Raw genomic sequence first — 20,507 nt, 5'->3', positions numbered from 1 at the left:
TCAATACAATACAATACAATTCCTCTGAATCAAAAGCGCACAAGTAGCCTACAACACACGCGCGTCCACGTCGTCCAAATATCATATGATCGACCGAAAAGATCATCGCTCTATCAAATATGCCGGACCTGATGTGTGGAACAGTATCCCGCCGGCCATCAGGCAGTCGACGAGCATGTCCATTGTCCACATTCAAGTCGAAATACAAGCAATTACTACTAAATAAATACAGTCCATCCTCAAGATTACCGGACCACGACTGACCTATTGATCTCGCTTCCCCTGACATGCCGCCCTATTTCTTGTCGCTTCCTTTTTCTATACTATCTTCTTTACTTTCATTCAGTGTGCATGCCTCCTCTTTACATCGCCTAAGCCAAGGTGGGTGTCCGATTCCATAGACAACTCCTAGTCGCTTCGACATCTTCCTTTCTTTTCATTGTATCGCATTTTTTGTGGTGTATTGAACTGATAAAATTGCTAATAAACCAATGATGATGATGATGATTTTATACAAAATAACATATCACACTATATGTTGAAATTGGGTAGACTTTTAATATTTCGAAACGAATTTTCCACCTGTAGTTATTGTCTTGGAAATTCTCGTCTTTGATTGGATATGAACGAGTGCCGAAAGTCCATATCCACAAAGATATATTGGTGGCTAATGTAATATTAACGCGTATAGCTTCCGACGATAGCTTTTGGTGTGTGTTTGTAATGAACATATCATGTCCACGCAGTCCATAGTCATTTCTATCCAGAATCTCATCTTGAAGTTATTTAGAGGTTATATCACAGAAAAAAATGGATTTCGTGGCGGCGCGGTTTCAATTCCTTCTTTGGGACAGATCAGGAAAAAAGTTCGGGAACTTCTATTTCAAACGAATGTTTACAAATTTGCTGCAACTGGCAACTGCAAATCCAAATTGCTATCTTCAACGTTTAATTATTCAGAAACCTTAACAAAACATTTATAAGCAGCTATATATGTTTGCATCGGTATGTCATTGAATGAGTTCGCACAGTCGGATGTTTCATCTCAGACGACCATTTTAATGACGTGAGTGCTAAAGTTTTAGTAATTATGAAGCGAAGCGAAAACTGTCCCATGCTTTTCCTAATTAAAAAAATGTAAATTAGGTTACCAATGACTTTACAATGACCAGAGGCTTCGCAGACCCCCGGTTGAGAACCACTGGTCTATAGAAAGAGACTACGTTCAAAATCCTGAATTTGAGGATATTATTATCGCTGATTTTGCATCAGCAAAGCCAGAAAAGTTAAGTTTTGAGACGGCTATTGATTTTCTATTTGCACAATATACTCTACATTCGTTCGCTATTTCTTGTCTTTTATATTTTTGGCCTTATTAACGTTGAGACGGTAAGGCTGAGACGCGGCATATTACTTGTAATTATTTTTATTGACAAGATTGTTTGAACATGAATCTATATTGATATTAGCTACTTAGGGGGGCGGCATTTTAAGCGAGAGCCAGGGGCGGCAGCACATGCTGCTACGCCAGTGTATGGAAGGGAGCAGAAATACGATATTTTCACTCGGGCTCCGTATAGTAGCCTAAAGGTATCATTTTAATACCATTCTTAGCTGTACAAAATGTCTCGATAATTGCCATATAATAAAATGAAAGAAGGTTTCGAAGCGACGTGATGAAGAAGATCGAACTCTCGCCTAAATGTCAACAAATTACACTGGGATTGGGGCTTGTTTAATGATCTCTGTACAGGGGATGGTGTGAACCTTTGAAAACGTTTAGTCTGGATTTGCGCCATGCCAGCATAGTGACAGTCGTGGGTGGGTGGATGGTGTCCAGTCAATACCGAGAATGCTATTACCGAGAAGGACAATACCGAGAATGGACTTTACTGAGAATGCAATATATGCAATGCAGGCATGTTATGCATATGAACAGGTCGTGTGTGTGCATTACGGCGTGGCCACATTCGGCATCGATTCTCAGGTATAAATTTCTCGACAACGTCCGTCCCAGTAAGCTAGATTCTTGGCATTAGCCATTCTCGGTAATGTCCATTCTCGGTAAGGTCCGTTCTCGGTAATAGCATTCTCGGTAATGTCCATCTCGGTAATAGCATTCTCGGTAATGGTATGAAACTGTTGCTCAGTTAAATAAACTAAATCTCCGCGGATTGGAGCATCATTCATTGCATAACGGATTTCACCTTGGACTTTTTGATTTGTGCAATTTTACATGCCGAAGTATAGGCTATACTTATTGCCTGTACCCGAAATGACCACATTGGGGTAGCCAGGGAAGGGCGAAAGGGGCGATCGCTCCCCCCAAATTTCTGGAACGTTTTCGTAAAATCTCTAATATTACAGTTTTGTGGGACAGACGTAGGCCTATGCAACCTAAAAATTTTCTTCGCGCGATCCAGTGTCCACTGTCCATATATGTGTTCATTTTATCATCGGTATCCCTAAAAATAAAATTCTCTCGCGAATACCCATAGTTGGATTATGCTGCATTCTCAATTATGAGAACAGAACAGTACCAGTAGATACACTCTCTGTGGAGTAGCCCGAGGTCGTTGGGTTGGGGGTGTCAGTTCAGTATCGCGTTTAGGGACTGTTAGTTCCGGGAATTTCTGTTCCAGGACTCACGAAGACATGTAGAGTAAGTAGCACGCAACTCCACAAAGTGCACTTCCAAAATGATTGACGGCCATAAAACCGACGCATAATTCCGAAGCCGTCGATATAGATTTTCGGGTGCTTAAACATGGCTGGCTCCTAATGTTCCTGTCTCTGCGATCAGACCCCTCCGATATAAATGCGAAGTACAGGAAAATATCGCCACCTCCCGTTACAAAGTGCCAATTTGAAATCACACGAGTCTGATCAAAGTTGTTGTTTTTTAAATTTGGTCTGGTATGTAGGGGAGATGTGGTACCGATGGATCAAAAATTGGAAAATCATCGCTGGCCCCGAAATGTTCAGCCGAAAACAGCAGATCTTTTGCTGGTTCAGCACTTTGATACAAGCTCTACCTATCGCGCACATATACATGAATATCCGTCTTTTCAAAAAATATTTATGGACGTTCAAAATTTGTTGCTCGAACGTGTCATCGGTCCCCACCCGGTGGGTCCAATGGCACACGACCCGGGGACCTATGACACATATACACTAAAAAACTAAGATGTGACTACTTTTCTTGCTCAGTAATATAATCTAAGCTACAGCAAGCCAAAGAAGAATGTTTGGTGGCAACTGTCGAAAAATAGAAGAAATATTACCTCAAATGTTGTCGTAAAATCACGTTTCGATTTAGACTCGGACTTATAAATTTGCGGGTACATACATATTGCCCGAAAATCGACAGTGTGACTTCCAAATACCTCATCATAGCGATAAAACATCATATGCAATTATTACATAAAGATTTTCTGTACGTAGGCGTGTTTCATTTGTTTCATGATTAGTATGCTTGATTATTTTGCTTCATTTGACTATCGTATCATAGGTCCCCACCCTACGAATTTTATACATGAATCGAAAAAAAGTCCACTCAAGGAAAGTACTGAAAAAATATTAGGTGCCATTATATAGCCTGATAAAAGCCCTACACTTGTCAATAAAAATGATTGCTGGTTTGTTCGTGTTGAAGGTTACAAAGAAAAAGGTATATGTCGATCTAAATTTAGTTTACACCCCCCAAAACAAAAAAAAAACATCTGTGAGTGACCCCATAGCTTGCGCACGTCGAATTTGTTTGTATGTGAGGAAAGCTTTAGTCAACATGCAATTGTAGACAAGCTCACGGTGTGTAATCATGGAATTATCATAGAGAATTTTCAAAGTATTTTCGGTCCCAGTGATCCATCGGTACCACATCTCCCCTATCCTCGATTCCAATCTTTAAAGTAGCGTCAATCTTTACCAGAGATTACTAAATAACCATGATTTAAAGAAGTAAATAATAAGAATGGCCACCACTTGCTTGCATACACGCACCAATACTATTGATTAAATTCTTCCATTTATTGAAGAAGAAAACCTACGATAGGCCCGAAATTCACACCGATTGTTCATCACCTAATGTCAGCGATTTGGGCTCGTCCGTGAAACGATCGCCTAGTTGGCAACTGGAAGCTTCCATAGGGTATTTGTGTGTGCGTTTAAGAATCGTATGTATAAAAGAGTTATGATGAAATTGCCAATGGAAGGATGTATGGTTCTGCGAGGTGTTCCCACGAGGGAGCTCCCCTAAACTCATAAATCATTTGCCACCCCCCTAATTGTTTTTCTAGCTACTTGGCGCTACGGCCTTGTGTGTGAGCGATCTTTTGAATGGGGGCAGCTTTCTCCGGAATTCATGAAGTAACAGCAATAAATGACAACTGACCGCCGGTCACCCACCCTCTAGAAATTCATACATAGTCTTGCCGTGCTGTATGAACATATATAGTTCAAGATGTGTAAGTAAGTGCCCCCTGAATGTTTGATACAGAGGGGGTTAGTAACGAAGTACTTCCACTTTTTTGAAGTACCCAAGTAGTTTTCCTCTACTTTTGGTACTTACTCAAGTATATCTGATTTTTTCTACTTCTACTTCATAATATTTTGTGATCTACTTACTTACTTTTCGCTATTTCCAGTTTGTCAAGTAGAAGTAGTTCAATCTTCCAATCAGGAAGATAGCCCGAGGAATTTCGGGGCTGTTTTCACGGTGTATCAACATTTAATTTCCATAACAGTTGAGTAAAGCCCAGAATTTTCGTCGCGCTTCGCGCGCAGAGGATACGGCGTTACCTGTTTGATTTCAGGAAAGTATCAATGAATATAATTTAGGTAGCGGGTTGGCGTGATTCCGTTCACACAGGAATATCTAGAACTAGATGTCTAGATATTCCTGAGTTCACACCACATTGTCGCCCTTCGCCCATATGAAATAATTCATCGCAGTATATATGTCTCATCATAACGTTTGAAACTGATGTTTCGCAATCTAGCATTTACTTGTCATATCGTAATCTAGCATGTCCATGGCGCGTCCTAATCTGGAAAAGTGACCTCTGACATTTTTTGTTAGTTTTAGAGCTGTTTCAGCATACCACCTTTGAAACTTTCTGGACTAAAGGCATGAAAAACGTGTTCCACTTTTAGAACTAGTATTTATGCTTCATTTTCAATTCCCAGTATCATATACTCTGAGTTATAATTAATATCTGTACTTTTGTCTTGATAACATACATGTTGAAATATAAAAGCAAGTGTAGTAATGCATTTAATTTCCGGAAATAAAGCTGCACTCTAAAGTGTTTACACCGTAGGCTATCCTATACAACTTCTCCGTATTGCTCTTAGACTGAAGTACGGACCTTATAATATGGGGGACGGCGCCATACCATGCTATTTTCTTGAACGCCTACTGTTCGAGAAAAGAGGATAAGTATCGCGTTTCTATATCAATCCAATCATTTTCATCCCATGATGTGGACGAATGCTTATGCTATCGAAAATGGGATACCTGCTGGCATGCATCAATATGAATCAAGCTCGTCTCCTTTCGCAAAGCTCAATTTGCACCTTTATACAATCCATGTGAACAAATTAGGATCGTTTTCACAACTACTTACTTACTTGAGTACTTTCAAAGTCGGTCAATTCTACTTCTACTTCAAGTAGTTTTAGGTTGCTTATGGAAGAAGTAATTGTACTCGTACTTGAGTAGATTTTTTCGTCGCTACTTCTACTTCTACTCGAGTAGCTTTCTTGACTACTTTGACCACCTCTGGTTTGATGACACCACTTCTATCAGCCCCCCCCGTTAAATCTTTTAATGAAAACGTATTTTCATATGCAAGTAACCATATAATGAACCGATTTTATTCATTGACCATGAAAAATTTTCGCGCTTTGCGCGAAAGTGTTGACGTCCGAGTTTTTAACAATCGTTATATTATCATATCACTTTATGTCTGTGAGTAGAGCATATTATGTTCAGCGATCGCCTCAGATGTTGTGTTAATCATCCCATCAGGGCCAAGACCATCGTTTTTTACCTATTTTTTACTCATCTCTAAGAGGGGGTTCATTTACAACATTGAATTTTTCGCCCCTCCCAAATATTTTTCTGGATACGCTAGTGAATGACCACACCCCTTGCTGCGTTGTAACATGATCCGAGCGAGCGTTTTCGACTTCTCACCTAACATTGAGATGCATTAAGTTTCAATTCGGAGCAAAAACGGTTGCCGACCGCATGAGGCCCTGGCCTAAAGGACATACGACGGATTCGATTAATTACATCAATACCTTGAGGAATTGGGATGGAGCAACGTATTGTAGAAGTTCTAACGTAACAATGTCCATGTCCATGATGTCCAAAAATGTCCACCCAGTCGTCGGAGAATTGGTAGTAGTCATAGTCAATAAATACATTTTGATGAAAAATTTAATTAAGTGCTAAATATACAAGTGGCTAATTTCCTAGTAACCGCTAGAAGTCGCTAAAGATATGGATTCAGTCAGTAAATGATGCAGGTTCACTGTAGATGAAATATTCTCCAGGGATATCTAGATCAGTGGTTCCCAACCTTTTTCGACTTATCGCCCCCTACACCGATCATCGCCCCGAAAATATTAGGAATTTTCGGCTTGACCTCGAACTTGTACACTTTCACAGCTAAATTTTCGTGAGTTGACTAAAAGAAGGTCATTTCTCCGACTTGACTCCAATATAGCCGTTTTAACGCGCCATCGCCCCTTCGCTATTTTCGTCACCTTTGTCCGTTTTCACCCCCTGTCGACCCCTTCGTCATTTTCGCCCCCCCTAGACCGCCAAATCGCCCACGTTGGGAACAATTGATCTAGCTACATGCTTGCTCTCGAACACCATAAAAACACTCGTCCTATCACAACGTCTTCGTAGGTACGCCCGCGAGTACTGAATTTCAAGAAATGAAGTCCCTCTTGAATATATAGGGTTACCATATTTTGGAATCGGAAAAGGACGACACTTTGACCAAATCAAAAAAGTTAGTTGATCAAAACTGAAATCAGCCGATTTCGCTATTTTTGCCGACAAAAAATAGTGGGCTGACTAAAAATATGGTCATCACTTTCGATCGAACCACGAATTTACCATTTAGCGTCATTTATGTCTATTTCACATGACTCTATCCCTTGACTTGGCTGTAAAAGCTATAATCTATAAAGGAGGACGAATTGCCAAAAGGGAGTACATTTAGGCGTCCTCGGGGACATTTTAAAAAACCTGAAAAATCAGGACGTATGGGAACCCTAATCTTGAACATCAGGGAACATACTGAGAGCTGCAGAGAATGCTTGCTCGCGCGATGATCAACACTCCATTACATACACTGTTTTTCTCGTCGATAATCATTCGATGTTGTTGGCCTCTCTTTCTTGGTAGGTTATGCTATTGGATTGAATTATATTATTTGGGATAATTTCATGGAAAAGAAACGTGTTGCTTCGTTGAACTTTTAGTTCGTTTCGCAGTAATGAGCGATGCCAGAACATGGACGCCTCGGACATATTGGTCATGGTCATGGTCCCCTTGGTCTATGGTATCAGGTAGGCAGGCCCGAAACAGCACTTCGTCAGCCCCCCACCCAAAAAAAGAAAGGTTGGAATTGGGCCCCCATAGGGTGATTAAGCAAACTTCTGAGGAGCTTCGCCCCCAGACTCCCCGTCGGTTTGGATGTTTTGCCGCTACTGGTCAGCGAGATTTGTTGTTCCGATCTGCTTATTTCGCCTAATCGCGTAAAGCGCGAAAAAATTCTATAATTCCTGATTGATTCGGTCAATATAATAGGAAATTGCATATTTATTGTTGTCAATTTTTTATCCTCTCTTTGCTCACGTAATCTGATTTACCGGTAGGGCTGAGTATGCTGGTGTTGTTTTAAAAAATCTAGGAGCCTTGAATAATGATTAAACATATTTGGGCGGACCCGTTGGTATAATGAATTCGTTACATGATGTTATTTCGTGACGTCATGACTGCTATGATGTCAAAAGATATTGAAATCACCCAAACGTACTAAACTAAAAGACGCACACGATTTAAAATTAGTATTTCTTCACTGATGGCAAATAAGTTTTCTCTGTGTGGTGGGATTCAGACTTCCAGGACAGGAACATTCGACGCTATCCATTTAGACGCCTATCCACAATTAAACATATATGTGTGTATATATATATCGAAGTTTTCGGTCAGCATGGGGACAGTCCTTTTCGGCCAAGGTCTTCTCGCTACTGATCGTTCTGGCACACTTCTCGTCGTCGCATGTTACATGGCCTACAACGTCATACGTCTTGTTGCGTCGAGACGCGTTAATGGCCGTCACGGGTAATTGCCGACGCCCATTTCTATAAATCTGCGTATTTTTCTAGGGGAGGGGTACCCGATAATCAAGAATATCGGGAACTTGAAATGACGAGTAGCGCGATGTTTTTTTTGTCAAAGTCGCATCAATTCTTTGATGTTAATTCACAAGATAATTTTGCGCCCCCTTCGAGCTCGCCCCCAATTGGGGAGTTTGAGGTGCGGCAAGTTCGGTCCTGTACGTAGACCTACATGTATAGTAATTTCATAAATTTTTACTCAAATTTAAGTGAAAGCAGGTATTTTCAAACCTCGTCAGAATTAAGTCAAAGAGAAGTAGAATATAGTCTGAGAATTACTCAAGTTGAAGTTGGCGACGTAGTTGGGGCGAGTGCTGCAGACTCGTTTGTTAAATCGCTGCTGTCTGTTTTCAAAATTTGAAGATCCACTTTCGCAAACTGACTAATGGCAAAGGAGATGGGTGCCGTCTTCGAAATCATAATCTGTCGGTCATATGTGTGTATCGCACTGCTGTCATGGTAATTTGAATTTCACTCACGGAAGCGATGCGTATTTATAGACTTACTGCCTCAACTTGACCAAATAGAATAAACAAAAAGTAAGTGATTTAGCTTTGAAAACTGTTGAATTAAAAGTGGTATAAAACGTAACCAGTTAAGTGAGTATTGGAAGTGAACGAAACGAACGTAAGTCATTGGAACAAGTATAAGTACTTAGCTACTGACAACATCTGTCTATATGTGTGGTAGGTCCGTCGGGTTGATGGTGAATCCAAACAATGTGCAGAATTTATCCATTAACATCTAAAATAACTGACCCTCCGAATTTTCATCTCGCGCGAATACTGCTACATACATATCACCTCTTGTCGTTATATTAGCACTGTTGTCCAACCCAACCTCGCCCACACATTGCATCATTTATACTCACTTGATACCATAGTTTAATTTATCTTTTTTATTTTTCTTTCTTAACCAGGGATGTATAGTCCTATACATCCCTGTTCCTAACCAACATTTTTTACGGCCAGACTGTATAGTGTATAGTTTATAGAGACAAGTGTACCAGTTTGATGCGGGTGCGATCAGACTAATTGACTAGCACGGTCGTATCGATCATTCCTATCTGATACCGAATACTGTGCAATGCATGCATGCATGTTTTCTGTACCACCATCATTGCCGTCTGTTTTTATGTATTTTGGTTGGATGAAAATAATGAACTTCTCTCTCATATCACTGATTGGAGTTTTTTGACTTTAGTTCCAAAGGTTTGGACTCAAGACTTAGGGCGCCACGAGAACAAAACATACAATCTTCGCGATTAGGCTCGCCTTTGGCACAAAGGAGAATTCGATATCACGCAGGATAGCTACAATTCAGGGTACATCAGATACGTGACTAGATCTGTCTTGAACGAGTGAAATTTTGAAATTGAACTGTAGCTCCAAATAGCACTTAAACAATCGTTCCGTCTGGGATTGCCAGCGACTACTTTGGAGAATCCGGCCTACACTGCCCTCGATTTGTACAAGGAAATCAATCCCAAACCCTAACCCTCTATGTATTGTAGACGAGAAAATGGATATCCTATATCTATAAGATTGTGCAGTCATCCTTTTTATTGCAACAAATAGGAGAGTAAATGCGTTCCCTACTATATCACGTGGTTTCCAGAGCATTGATCTGTAATAGTATAGGGACGGAATATCTCATCTAGAAACAGCTTTACACCGATTACACACGGAAGAACTACACCGTTTTCTACCTTAAGGATACTTGTCATTATAATGGCCACGACATCAATAGATGAAACAAAACAATAATGCAGTAAATTCCAAGTAAATACTGTAGACGGTATAGAAGAAAAACCAATTTTTTAAAGTCTTAAGTACACGAAAACTAAATATATAGACGTAATTGAAGAATAACGCGATGAACTATCACTCAAAACTTTAAAAAGACGCAATTTCCCGCCGTGTCCAACGCCTGTCTGCCGCAATCAGAGTGATATTCAGATCAATCTAATTTGATGATATTGTTTCTCTGTAATATTCAATGTCGTTATATATTCACCGTTTTATTCGTATCAGTCACGCACTACCATCAGATAATTGACAATTATCACCCGGATTTCAGAACTCAACCAGCGCCAGTTGTTTATGATGCGACAAGATTCCGTATAGAACCAGGTCCGCTTTGCGAATCGTGGACTGCAATGGGCTAAAACTAATCAACGCAGATCTCTCTTGAATCGATTCACCAGACACCTTGAAGAAAATGGGCGAGGCGAGTTTGGAAAACGCGCGCACAAAAGCATAAAGTTCTAGATTTCAATATAAAGCATTTCGCAAATAGATCACAGTTGAGAAACGGCGCGTCTCGTAGTTCGAGAAACAAATGAGCAATACCAAGAATGCTACGCAGAAAAACGGCGTCATAATAACGACTACGTCACAATCCGCCACGTGGCGGACGAGAGAGTCTCTTCTTTTTCGAAAGCACACAGGCTCCAATTACATACTGCAATCTCACGTTTGGTTGCAGCTAAATATCGTGTTTATCGGGGATAAGTTTCAGTATAGATTTTGAAAAAAGCTTTTGGTATCAATTCCGGTTATTGCTGGATGTAGACTTGAATTCGGGCGTGAAGTTTGACAGTGAGGCGCCCTGATCTGTCAGTAGTTGTCCCGGGCAATGCCAGGCTGAGCCTGTCCGGCAGTTATAACAAGCAAATCATGTGAACAATGTCTCCGTCCGTGTCAGCGTTGCGCAAACAGCGCGCGCACGGCCGCGTGCGCATCTTCCGACCGGCGTGGTTGCCGACTGCGCTGTTGCTCAACGCTTGGAGCGACACTTCGGGAGGCAGCCTAGTCACATAATGCAGCAGGATTTACTGTTTTTCGACGATGAGCCGGAGTCGGAGCGCGAGCCGGCTGCCGGAGACTTCGGCGGGGCCTTGTCTTTGTCCGGCGAGCCGAATTTTTTCTTGTGGCGCCTGCCCTTTCCGGTTTTCACGTCGGGCATCTCTTCCGCGGGGTCGGCCGCTTTGTTCTTCTTGTTGAAGAAGGTCTTCTCGATTTCCACCTGTAGGCAAAAAGGTCGGGGTTACTTTCTATAGAATAGTACACCCGTTGAAGGCTTTGGGTGGTTACAGTCGTTGCAATACGACTTAATCATGTTCAGATCATATTTTGCCGCCTATACTCTGGCAGAGGTGATCATGTTTCTGGATTTTGCTTTGTCAAATATAATTCAATTTGATATGTGCAAATTTTTATCATTGACGTTTATCCTGTTCCCATGTAAATCTCAACACTAGGAAAGGGGCTACCACGGAGACTCGAACCCATACCGTTGTCGTTGATCTACCTGCGTCAACTCATCAGCCCGCGAGTTGCAGTTACCATACTATATCTTTCTTCAATTTTCCACGACTCTAGCGTTTTATCGTAATGATATGATATCATTATGCTACCTTACATCCTCGAATACAAAAACGAAAAGGGTCAATAAAGTGCAGAAACGGGCGGCGTGGCAACAACATACGGATCCGACGTCATATCCGTTCCGATATTAGGAATCTCCGTATCGTTAAAGCGATAACGGGAGGTTAAATTCGGGCGCTTTCGACTTACGTATCCTTATCGAGGTCGCGGAAAGCACCCAATATTGTGTCCGAGTAAATCATTAACTGCCATTATTTTTAACTGTATTTCGCCGAAAACCTCGGTATATCAGTTAACTACTTCCGCTTTTCGTTTTACGAAGCGTTGACCAATGACCGGCGAGGGTGTAAGGTGGGAAAATATTGGGTGTCGCTCTCAGCTGTAATAATACCATACAAAAAAGAAAATGCGTTTGCGCGGATCAAAGCGTAGTAAAGATAACACGGGACCACTTCCGCTTGTGCAAGACGCGGTTGACAAATTCAGAATCAGGATTGTTTTCTATGTTTGAAAATGTCGTCAAGACCCCCGTGAAACTGATTGCATTCACAAACGCTTACTATTGACCAATATTATTCCAATGGAATACTGACGTAAAATCATTGCAGTAAGTCCCGCCAACAGGCAGCGCGGCGTAGATCAACGTTGGATAAAAAATTTAGGGGGAATTGATTCAGTCATCAAGTGACGTCTACGATAATTATGACACTAACCAAAATATGTCATAACACTCAAATTGGGCAGCGGTTTTGCCCCCTGACCAAATAGCATGCAACTGATAGTTCATGTTACGAAAAATTCTGGAATTCAATAGAGTTCGTTTCACATTAGGAGCGGTTCGTATCACAGGCGTGTGGCCGAAAATGTTATTCATCCCCAAATGCTGATCTTTGAATTTGTTATTTTCACGAATAATTTCATGTAACATCATGACAAACCCGTATTATAATTTCTGATTGCTTATGATCTAACCACATCCATTAATTGACACCGTACTGCCGGAGAAAGTTGATCGTATTTACCTTTGGTGGCACTTCATTCATGTCGATGCCCCAGATCATATTCTCTGGTCCCATGTTCAAGTACTTCTCCCAGAGGTCTTCATAGTTGTCCTCTTTCTTTTTGTCTTGCGCTTTTGGTCCGGACATATCCAATCCTTCGGCCTCTGCCACGAGAAACGAACACTTACGGAATGCTGCACCAAGAGCGTTGCAGTTTCAAGGAGTTCAGGAAACGAGAGAGAAAAGAAACGAGAACGAAGAAAAACAGGAGAGAGGATAAAATCGAGACAACTTACTCGCTCTCTCGGTCCAATGCTCTCGATTTGATCTCATTCCATCTCGGAGGGGAGCGTACCCGTTGCAGAAGTCCGCCATCATCTGCAATAAATATCACATTCAACTATGCGCGGAAAATGTCGACAGTTATATCTATCCGGATATGGAAATGCATACGAATAACGTAGATAGCGACACCCGACCGCATATTACCTCTTGATTTTCAGATTTGATCATGTCCTCTGTTCCGACTCGGCTTTTAGTTCTCATGGCAGTTAGTGAAAGGCAAAGTGTCTATTATTTTTAGTGTATGTATCTGGCAAAATGCACGTAAATACTTTTAAACCACGCTATATCAATGTGTCGGCAATACTGTCTTAGATGTTCTTATTCCGCTCTGTCTTATACCAGAGAATAAGTGTATACAAATGCTCACCAAGGAATCGGAAATAGATTAAGTCAATATATTTAATATAGCCTTATCGTATAATTCTAAACATTTAAGCTTTTTGTGTGGACAGTGGACTCTATTATTGACCTATCCACAAGCGTTCGAAATGCAATGCGTTTGAAGTGTAGATGATTTACGGGACCATAGAAACGCCGGAAATATACCAATTACCGAAAGCCAATATGCTTACCAAAGCACGTTACTAAATTCTAACGATGGACAGGTCTATTTTATAGACCGCCAAATTTGGTATCCACGGGTATCGAAAAGGAATATGTTTGTACGCGCAGTAAACACAACTGCTGGGTGTCCAGTCCAGGTATGATGTATCAGATATAATCAGACATTTCTACCTAAAATATGCGACACCAAGAACATAGTGTTGACTAAAACTTGTCAATATCAATGTATCTCATACCTATTTTATTGCTGCAACCTCATAACTTATCTTGGGCCTCTTACACCACCGAAACGCATATAATAAAATGGCCAACTAATACAGAAGCGTTCACCATTAGTACCTAGATATACGAGTGCGAAACAATAATGTCGTTACTGCGGGTCAAGTTGATTATTTATTGTGGATTCGCGGATGTCATAAGAAGTATTGTAACAAAGCATCGATGTGGCGACGGATCCTAGTTATTTCTGTTTTATTTAATAGCGTTGTTTGTGCGGTGGTTCCGAATTCCTTTGCGTTGTTCTGGACTGTCGTAAATTGAGTTTAGTCTTAGTGCCACGAATTCCTGTAATCCTCATGAAATAGTCATTGCAAACATCATTTAACTGACGATGAAAACAAACCCAGCGATTTCTGATAGACTATCTATGGTCTGATAGACCGATCTAGACTATGGCTAACCGAAAGGACCGATTTAAGATGCTGAACTCCCAATGCACAGTACTGCTTCTCAGATGACACTTCACTGCGATGAGTAGCCCGCCTTTTACGCATACAAATACATCATATTATGTTTAAATTCACGGTGTGAATTTGGATGGCACAGCATACTAGGACAATATTTTGAGTATACAAAATATAGCGGCTTTGATAGGTACCAATAGTCAATAAGAATACGAAGGTTAAATTCATAAGCTGATATATAAACATTGTCAAATATTATGTCGCATTACCAGAGTACGCAGATCACATCACTACATTTACTGTCCACCAATCTTACTATATATAGGCCTACCTGTCTATAACACCAGTTTCGTAATGTGCTATACGGAATATCGCGTCTCGTTCAAAATACCCAGCCACTATAACATTCAATATCAGCGCGAGCACTTTGTTCTACTCTACACGTAAGGAGATCAAGGCCGCGATTGCCCGTTTTGCAAACACAGACTCATTTTATAAGAGCGTTTCGAAAAAGCCTTTTTTTTCTCGCCGCTCTCCGGTAACTTGGTTACAAATCGAAACTAACAGATTTTGCTATTGCTCGGACCATATTTCAACGAACACAATGTGTGAGAGCAAGATCAATTGATATATTTACCGCTCTCGAAGAAAAATAGAGCGCTACCTGTGCACACTGCACATGTTGTGCATCTCTGCAGGTTCAACGAGAAGGGGATGATTTTACTAAAGGTAATAGTTGTACCAGGCGCATTAAAGCCTTCTATTTCTGACCACACCGGGACTACACGTTTCTGATTTTCATCAGCATAAAGTAAAACCGCTGAATCTTTTTATATTATTATTCACTATTCATGGTGTTTTGGCATCTATGGCTTGGTCCTTTTTACACCAGACCGATATTCCTTATTGACGTTACTGCGATTCCAGAGCTGCCAACTTGTAGCAAGGCCTTCTATCGTTCTAGGTATTTTAGGGCGCAGATTATAGAGCTTGTGGGTGGTAGAAAATTTGAATACTGCTTTCAAAAGTACGTTCATGATAAACGTTTTATTGAAACCCGAAGAACCTTTCGCGTGTCACTTATCGAGAGCTACCGGCACGATATATAGGAAACAAAACATGGTTGAATATACAAATCCAAGGTCGTGGAGCCGTCTAGGCTCTTGTTGTCTTGGGTAACCTATAGCCACCGTTACGCGTTACGAAATAGTAGTTCTGCTTTTTACAATTATTTGATCATTTTGTGCTATTTTCCGTAATCTTGCTCAGTATATGCGCTGTTCAGTATGCACTTGTGCAACCATCGAATGTTCATACCTCATTTTGACATGGCTCCTCCATATAACAATCGGCACAGGCTAAGGAGGATATTAGATTGAATGATTGCACCGAGTTTCCTTTTCCAATGTATAGCAATCTTGTGTTTTGAAATAATAAAGAAGACTATACTACTAATACGAAGGAAACAGTCGGAACAAATTATCGACTGGACTTGTTTTCAACCCCGTAGTGACCAATGTCAAACATCCGACTGAGAAGCGGAATTTATGAATGGTATGGTATATCATCAGTTATGTCACCGTTGTCATTTTTCCAGTAATACAATCAAAACTAACAGTTATAGCGTGCCGTAAGACATCAGCATTACAAGCACCTATCTCTGACAGGAAAGTGTCCACGTCACAGTCTCATCACACAGTTTATAGAAGCTGTCCATGTCCAAGTGTCCATAGAACCGTTGGTATACTATTGATATTTACTCCGAAAGTAAGTAACGTCCAAACAAAGAACTTCATTCTCCGTATTCGGCAACCAGTAATCAACACGCGTCTTTTCTGATAAGCACCGGAAAACAATCCACACACTAAGCTATTAGCCTCGGAGCCAATATTATGCAGGAAGGCGTACGCAGAAATTGAGAAAAGCCACCAGTCGCTTTGCCACTTCGATGTACACGGAAGGTAATCGAATTACCGCCGGCCATTAAGAGCAGAAAAGCACTTTCGCCGAATAACGGGATTATATCCGTTGGAAACAGTAAGACGGAAGTGTATAGTAGGGTATACAACGGGTGAAAGACACACCCCCGCATTGAATGAATGCTAAACACTGCTGCGTCATATGAATGAGACCTCAAGTCGAGCAGGGACAAATTTTGTCATCACGATCAATTCATGATTGGCATGTCGCATGTAACCACGAAATCATGTTGCAAGAGTTTGATGAATTAAGAGTTGACGCTAGCATTTATTATAGCAGTGCCGTTGTTACTAATAGTAATATATATGGGTGTATAACTGTGTATACCAACATATGACTCATTCATCGATCAAATACAGCACCATTGGGTAACTTATCTATGATTTATTGGAATAATTTAGACGAGATACATGACATCTGATAGCAATCTTATAGTTCGGAAGACGAAATGATGATTATTTCCAGAATGAGGAAACCATATAGAGAATGCTTTACACCAGTGGTTCCCAACGTGGGCGATATCGCCCCCCAGGGGGCGATTTGTCGGTCCAGGGGGGCGAAAATAGCCAAGGGGGCGATAGGGGGGCGAAAACGGACGAAGGGGGCGATAGGGGGGCGATGGCGCGTTGAAATGGCTATATTGGCGTCCATGACCGTAACTGCCACACCCAAAACCCCAATTGGGATGGGGGACCCGAGCTCGAAGGAGGCCCACAATTTTTTCGTGAATCAACATTATTTATTTTGGAAATTTAGGCAACTTTTTCAAGGAATTTTCGCGCTACGCGCCGTTTCGTGGTCACATATCTCTTGCTTATTGGATACCCTTCCTCCAAGAAATAATACGCATGAGTTATAGAAATGAGCATCTCTGCGTCAGCCATTAACACACCATGACGCACCAAGACATATTAAGTTTCAGGCCATGCAACGTGCAACTCCGAAAAGTGTGCCAGAACGAGAAAACCTTGGCGGAAAAGGACTGCCTTTATACTGACCGACTTCGATATATATACAATATACATATATTTAATTGTCCATAGGCGCCTAAATGGCTGGCGCCAAATGTTCCTGTCCTGGCAATCGGAACCCCACAAAAATGCCAACTCGCAGAGAAAAAATAATTGTCAGTGCAGAAATACCAATTTGAAATCGTGTGCGTGGTTTAGTTTAGTACGTATCGGCGATTTGAATATCTTTTGACATAGCAGACAGGTCACGAAATGTCATTACGCAACGAACTCATTATACCCACGGGTCCGCCCGAATATGTTCAATTATTATTTACGGGCCCTACATTTTCCAAGACACCTCACTCACTTTTACCGGTAAATCTGAATACATGAGCAGAGAGAGGATAAAAAATTGACAGCAATATATATGCAATTCCGGATCATATTGACCGATTCAATCATGAATGATTGAAATTTTTCGCGCTTCGCGCGAATTAGGCCATCTAACAATTTGTGCTGAGAAGTAGCGGTAAAGAGATATGGGGGGGGGGGGGGGGTCTGAGGGGTGCAGAAATTTGTTTTAACGCCCTATGGTGATGGGGGACAAGACCAACGTATTGGGGGGACGAAGTTCTGTTACGTTCCTTTTGGAATCAAGTCGGAGAAATAACCTTTTTTGTTAGACAACTCACCAAAATCTAGCTGGAAAAGTGTAATTTCGAGGTCGAGCCGAAAAGTTAACCTTTTTTCTTAGTCATCTCGCCGGTGATTTCAGTCTGTATGCCCATTTTTCGGTTCCCAATATTTGGGGGGCGATGATCGGTGTGGAGTTTGAAAAGGGGGCGATGAGTCGAAAAAGGTTGGGAACCACTGCTTTACACCAATGCCGTAGCACTTTTCGGGAACAGTTTTCTTTCGAATCGATCATGCAAAAGTCAATTTCGTGAGCCCGGGATCTTTATGATTTGGAGAAAAAATACTGTGTTACACGAAATGACCTGTTTTTGACCTTGCACACTGTACAGGCGATTCACATCTGGATATTCAACATCGCCACCCCCAATCATGATATCACTGATGTATACCCGCGCGGCGTATATGCGATTATAGCTATTATACCACAGCGGCGGTTTCTGCTGTAAGGTTAATTGCACGCCGGCAGGGCACATGCCTGGAATTGATGAAAGCGAAGGCTAGGTGTATTTGGAAACGATTTTCGCCTAATCAAACTGCTTGGAACAGCTTTCGCTTCGCGCGAGCCGCGCAACAGAAATTGCCGCGGAAGATAAAATCTTGGCGCATTTTCCAGTTCATATCGCGTGTGAAAGTAAAGTATGTCCTTTCCAAATACAGGAATACGGGAATGCATAAGCGCGGCGCTTTTCTATTGGGATAGGATGCTGTCCCAATTTTCGAAATTGAATTGCATGGAATTGATTTTCGAAATTGAAAGTTGGCATGTTAAGAGATGGCAAAAGTAGTCAGTTTGGTACTCAAATATAAAACTAGAAGTATAACAACGTAAATTTTGCTCGAGTGTACGCTACTTTTTGAGTGTTAATCGGTGGTGGCTACTGTATAAATTAAAAGATGCATCTTTGTGAGTGACACAAAAAGACTATAAATGACACTGCAAATGGGCGCAATCTTTGAAAATAAATTCAGCAGCTACCGTGATGTACGGTTGTATTTAAAACAAACGGTGTTTTAAAACGCTTTGTTTAAAACATGTTTTAAGCAGTGTCTTAAACAAATGCCTTTTTTAATGACATAATTGTGTTTTCTTTTTCTAAAACGTTGTATAAATATGTCATATATTTATGTAAATACTTTCGAAAAACATGCAGTATGAGCCTATACGGACGATTTACACCCAATATAGTCGACGTATACGATATGGAGTTGCTGGAACCCTCGAAGTCGTCGTCGGTTCGACAGTTCTAGCGAGTATATATAGATCATTTGGCGCGGAATGGATGTTCTCATGATGATGACCGCCGACCGCAAAAATGCCGCATAACAGTGTCGTCCTGGTTTAAGATATTTTTGGTCTGTTTATGACAGTGTTCGGAAGCACTTTTCGTCGAAAGATCCATATTCACCCTATCTTTTCAATGGTCAAGACCAATCCATTGCAACGTCACAATAAATTCGTGACGATATGGCTAAAAAAGCAATAAAAAACACGTTTTAAACAAAGGCCATGTTATAAAAGTGTTTGCTCCAAATGGACTTTTGTTTTAAATGCAACCCTTTCGTGATGGCTATTTGACAGGGGCCTTACGATTATTTCACACATTAAAGTGTTCAAACTTATTCGTAAACTATACTAAACATAGCTAGCTTTGCGAAACAATGTTCAGGTAGAAGTGGAAGTGCTCTAAAAAATCATAACCATACTTAGGAAACTAGTGAAAGAGTCAAAAACTACTCGATTACTTCGAAAAAGTATTTCGTAACTCATCACTCACCTATGATTAAGAGTCACTAAACCCCCTTTACATACCACCTTCCATAGCAAAGCTATAACTAGGAAGGCATGTAAGTTGTCACGCTACATATTCCGGGATTTGGTTTGAAAATGCGAATGGAGATGATATCGACAGGAATAGTATTTTCTGCCTTTGAAACATAACTTAGGAACTTTGAGTTGGGGGCAGGATGCGTCGGTTATTTGAGTTTAGCTTTTTACCGGATTTAGACGTGATTATCGACTCGGGACCAACAGAATATGGGATTCGGATTTGAAACACATCATCCGGCGTTACGTATTACCAGTACATTTTCGTAATACCGCAAAAATACATCCATCACCGCAGGAAAGCGAAGTTATTGAACGGCTGCATACCGTGAAGCACTTCTGGGTATATGGGTATCTCACGCTTCACCGGAAAAGCATTATCGATTTGACTTCATTGCGTGTGACTGGTGCTGTTCACCAAATGCATTACCACAGAACCGATAACTATAAACAATAAAGAAGGCATTGACTCTCTTTATGTAGTAGGGTTTTGCAATTAGCGCCATTTAAAACATCTATGTTTTTACGATTTCTTATTTTCTGCTACCTGATCAATATATCAATATGTGGCTACAGTATGAATGTCCAAAATGACGATATGTGATTAGAACGAAGATTTTCGTAAGAAATAAAAACCAAATGCAAAA

At 41.0% G+C, this 20,507-nt stretch overlaps 1 protein-coding gene across 1 annotated transcript in view; it reads right to left on the bottom strand.

Annotated features, from left to right (window-relative positions):
- Positions 1–9,963: 9,963 nt before the first annotated feature.
- The window catches only part of LOC145437298 (cGMP-specific 3',5'-cyclic phosphodiesterase-like), an 81,849-nt gene continuing 71,305 nt past the window's right edge, over positions 9,964–20,507 (bottom strand). The window contains exons 18-20 of the mRNA XM_080314495.1: positions 13,111–13,192; positions 12,836–12,978; positions 9,964–11,451 (exon numbers count right to left, since the gene is read on the bottom strand). Coding sequence (XP_080170621.1) covers positions 11,239–11,451; positions 12,836–12,978; positions 13,111–13,192 — 438 coding nt within the window. The 3' untranslated portion in view covers positions 9,964–11,238. The remainder of the gene's footprint in view (positions 11,452–12,835; positions 12,979–13,110; positions 13,193–20,507) is intronic.

This window comes from Botryllus schlosseri, chromosome 4 (genome assembly GCF_051294905.1).
Source record: "Botryllus schlosseri isolate E-star chromosome 4, Bs_hap1, whole genome shotgun sequence".
Lineage (NCBI taxonomy): Eukaryota > Metazoa > Chordata > Ascidiacea > Stolidobranchia > Styelidae > Botryllus > Botryllus schlosseri.
Note: the sequence above shows the minus strand (reverse complement) of the source record. Positions and strands in the feature narration are given on the sequence as shown.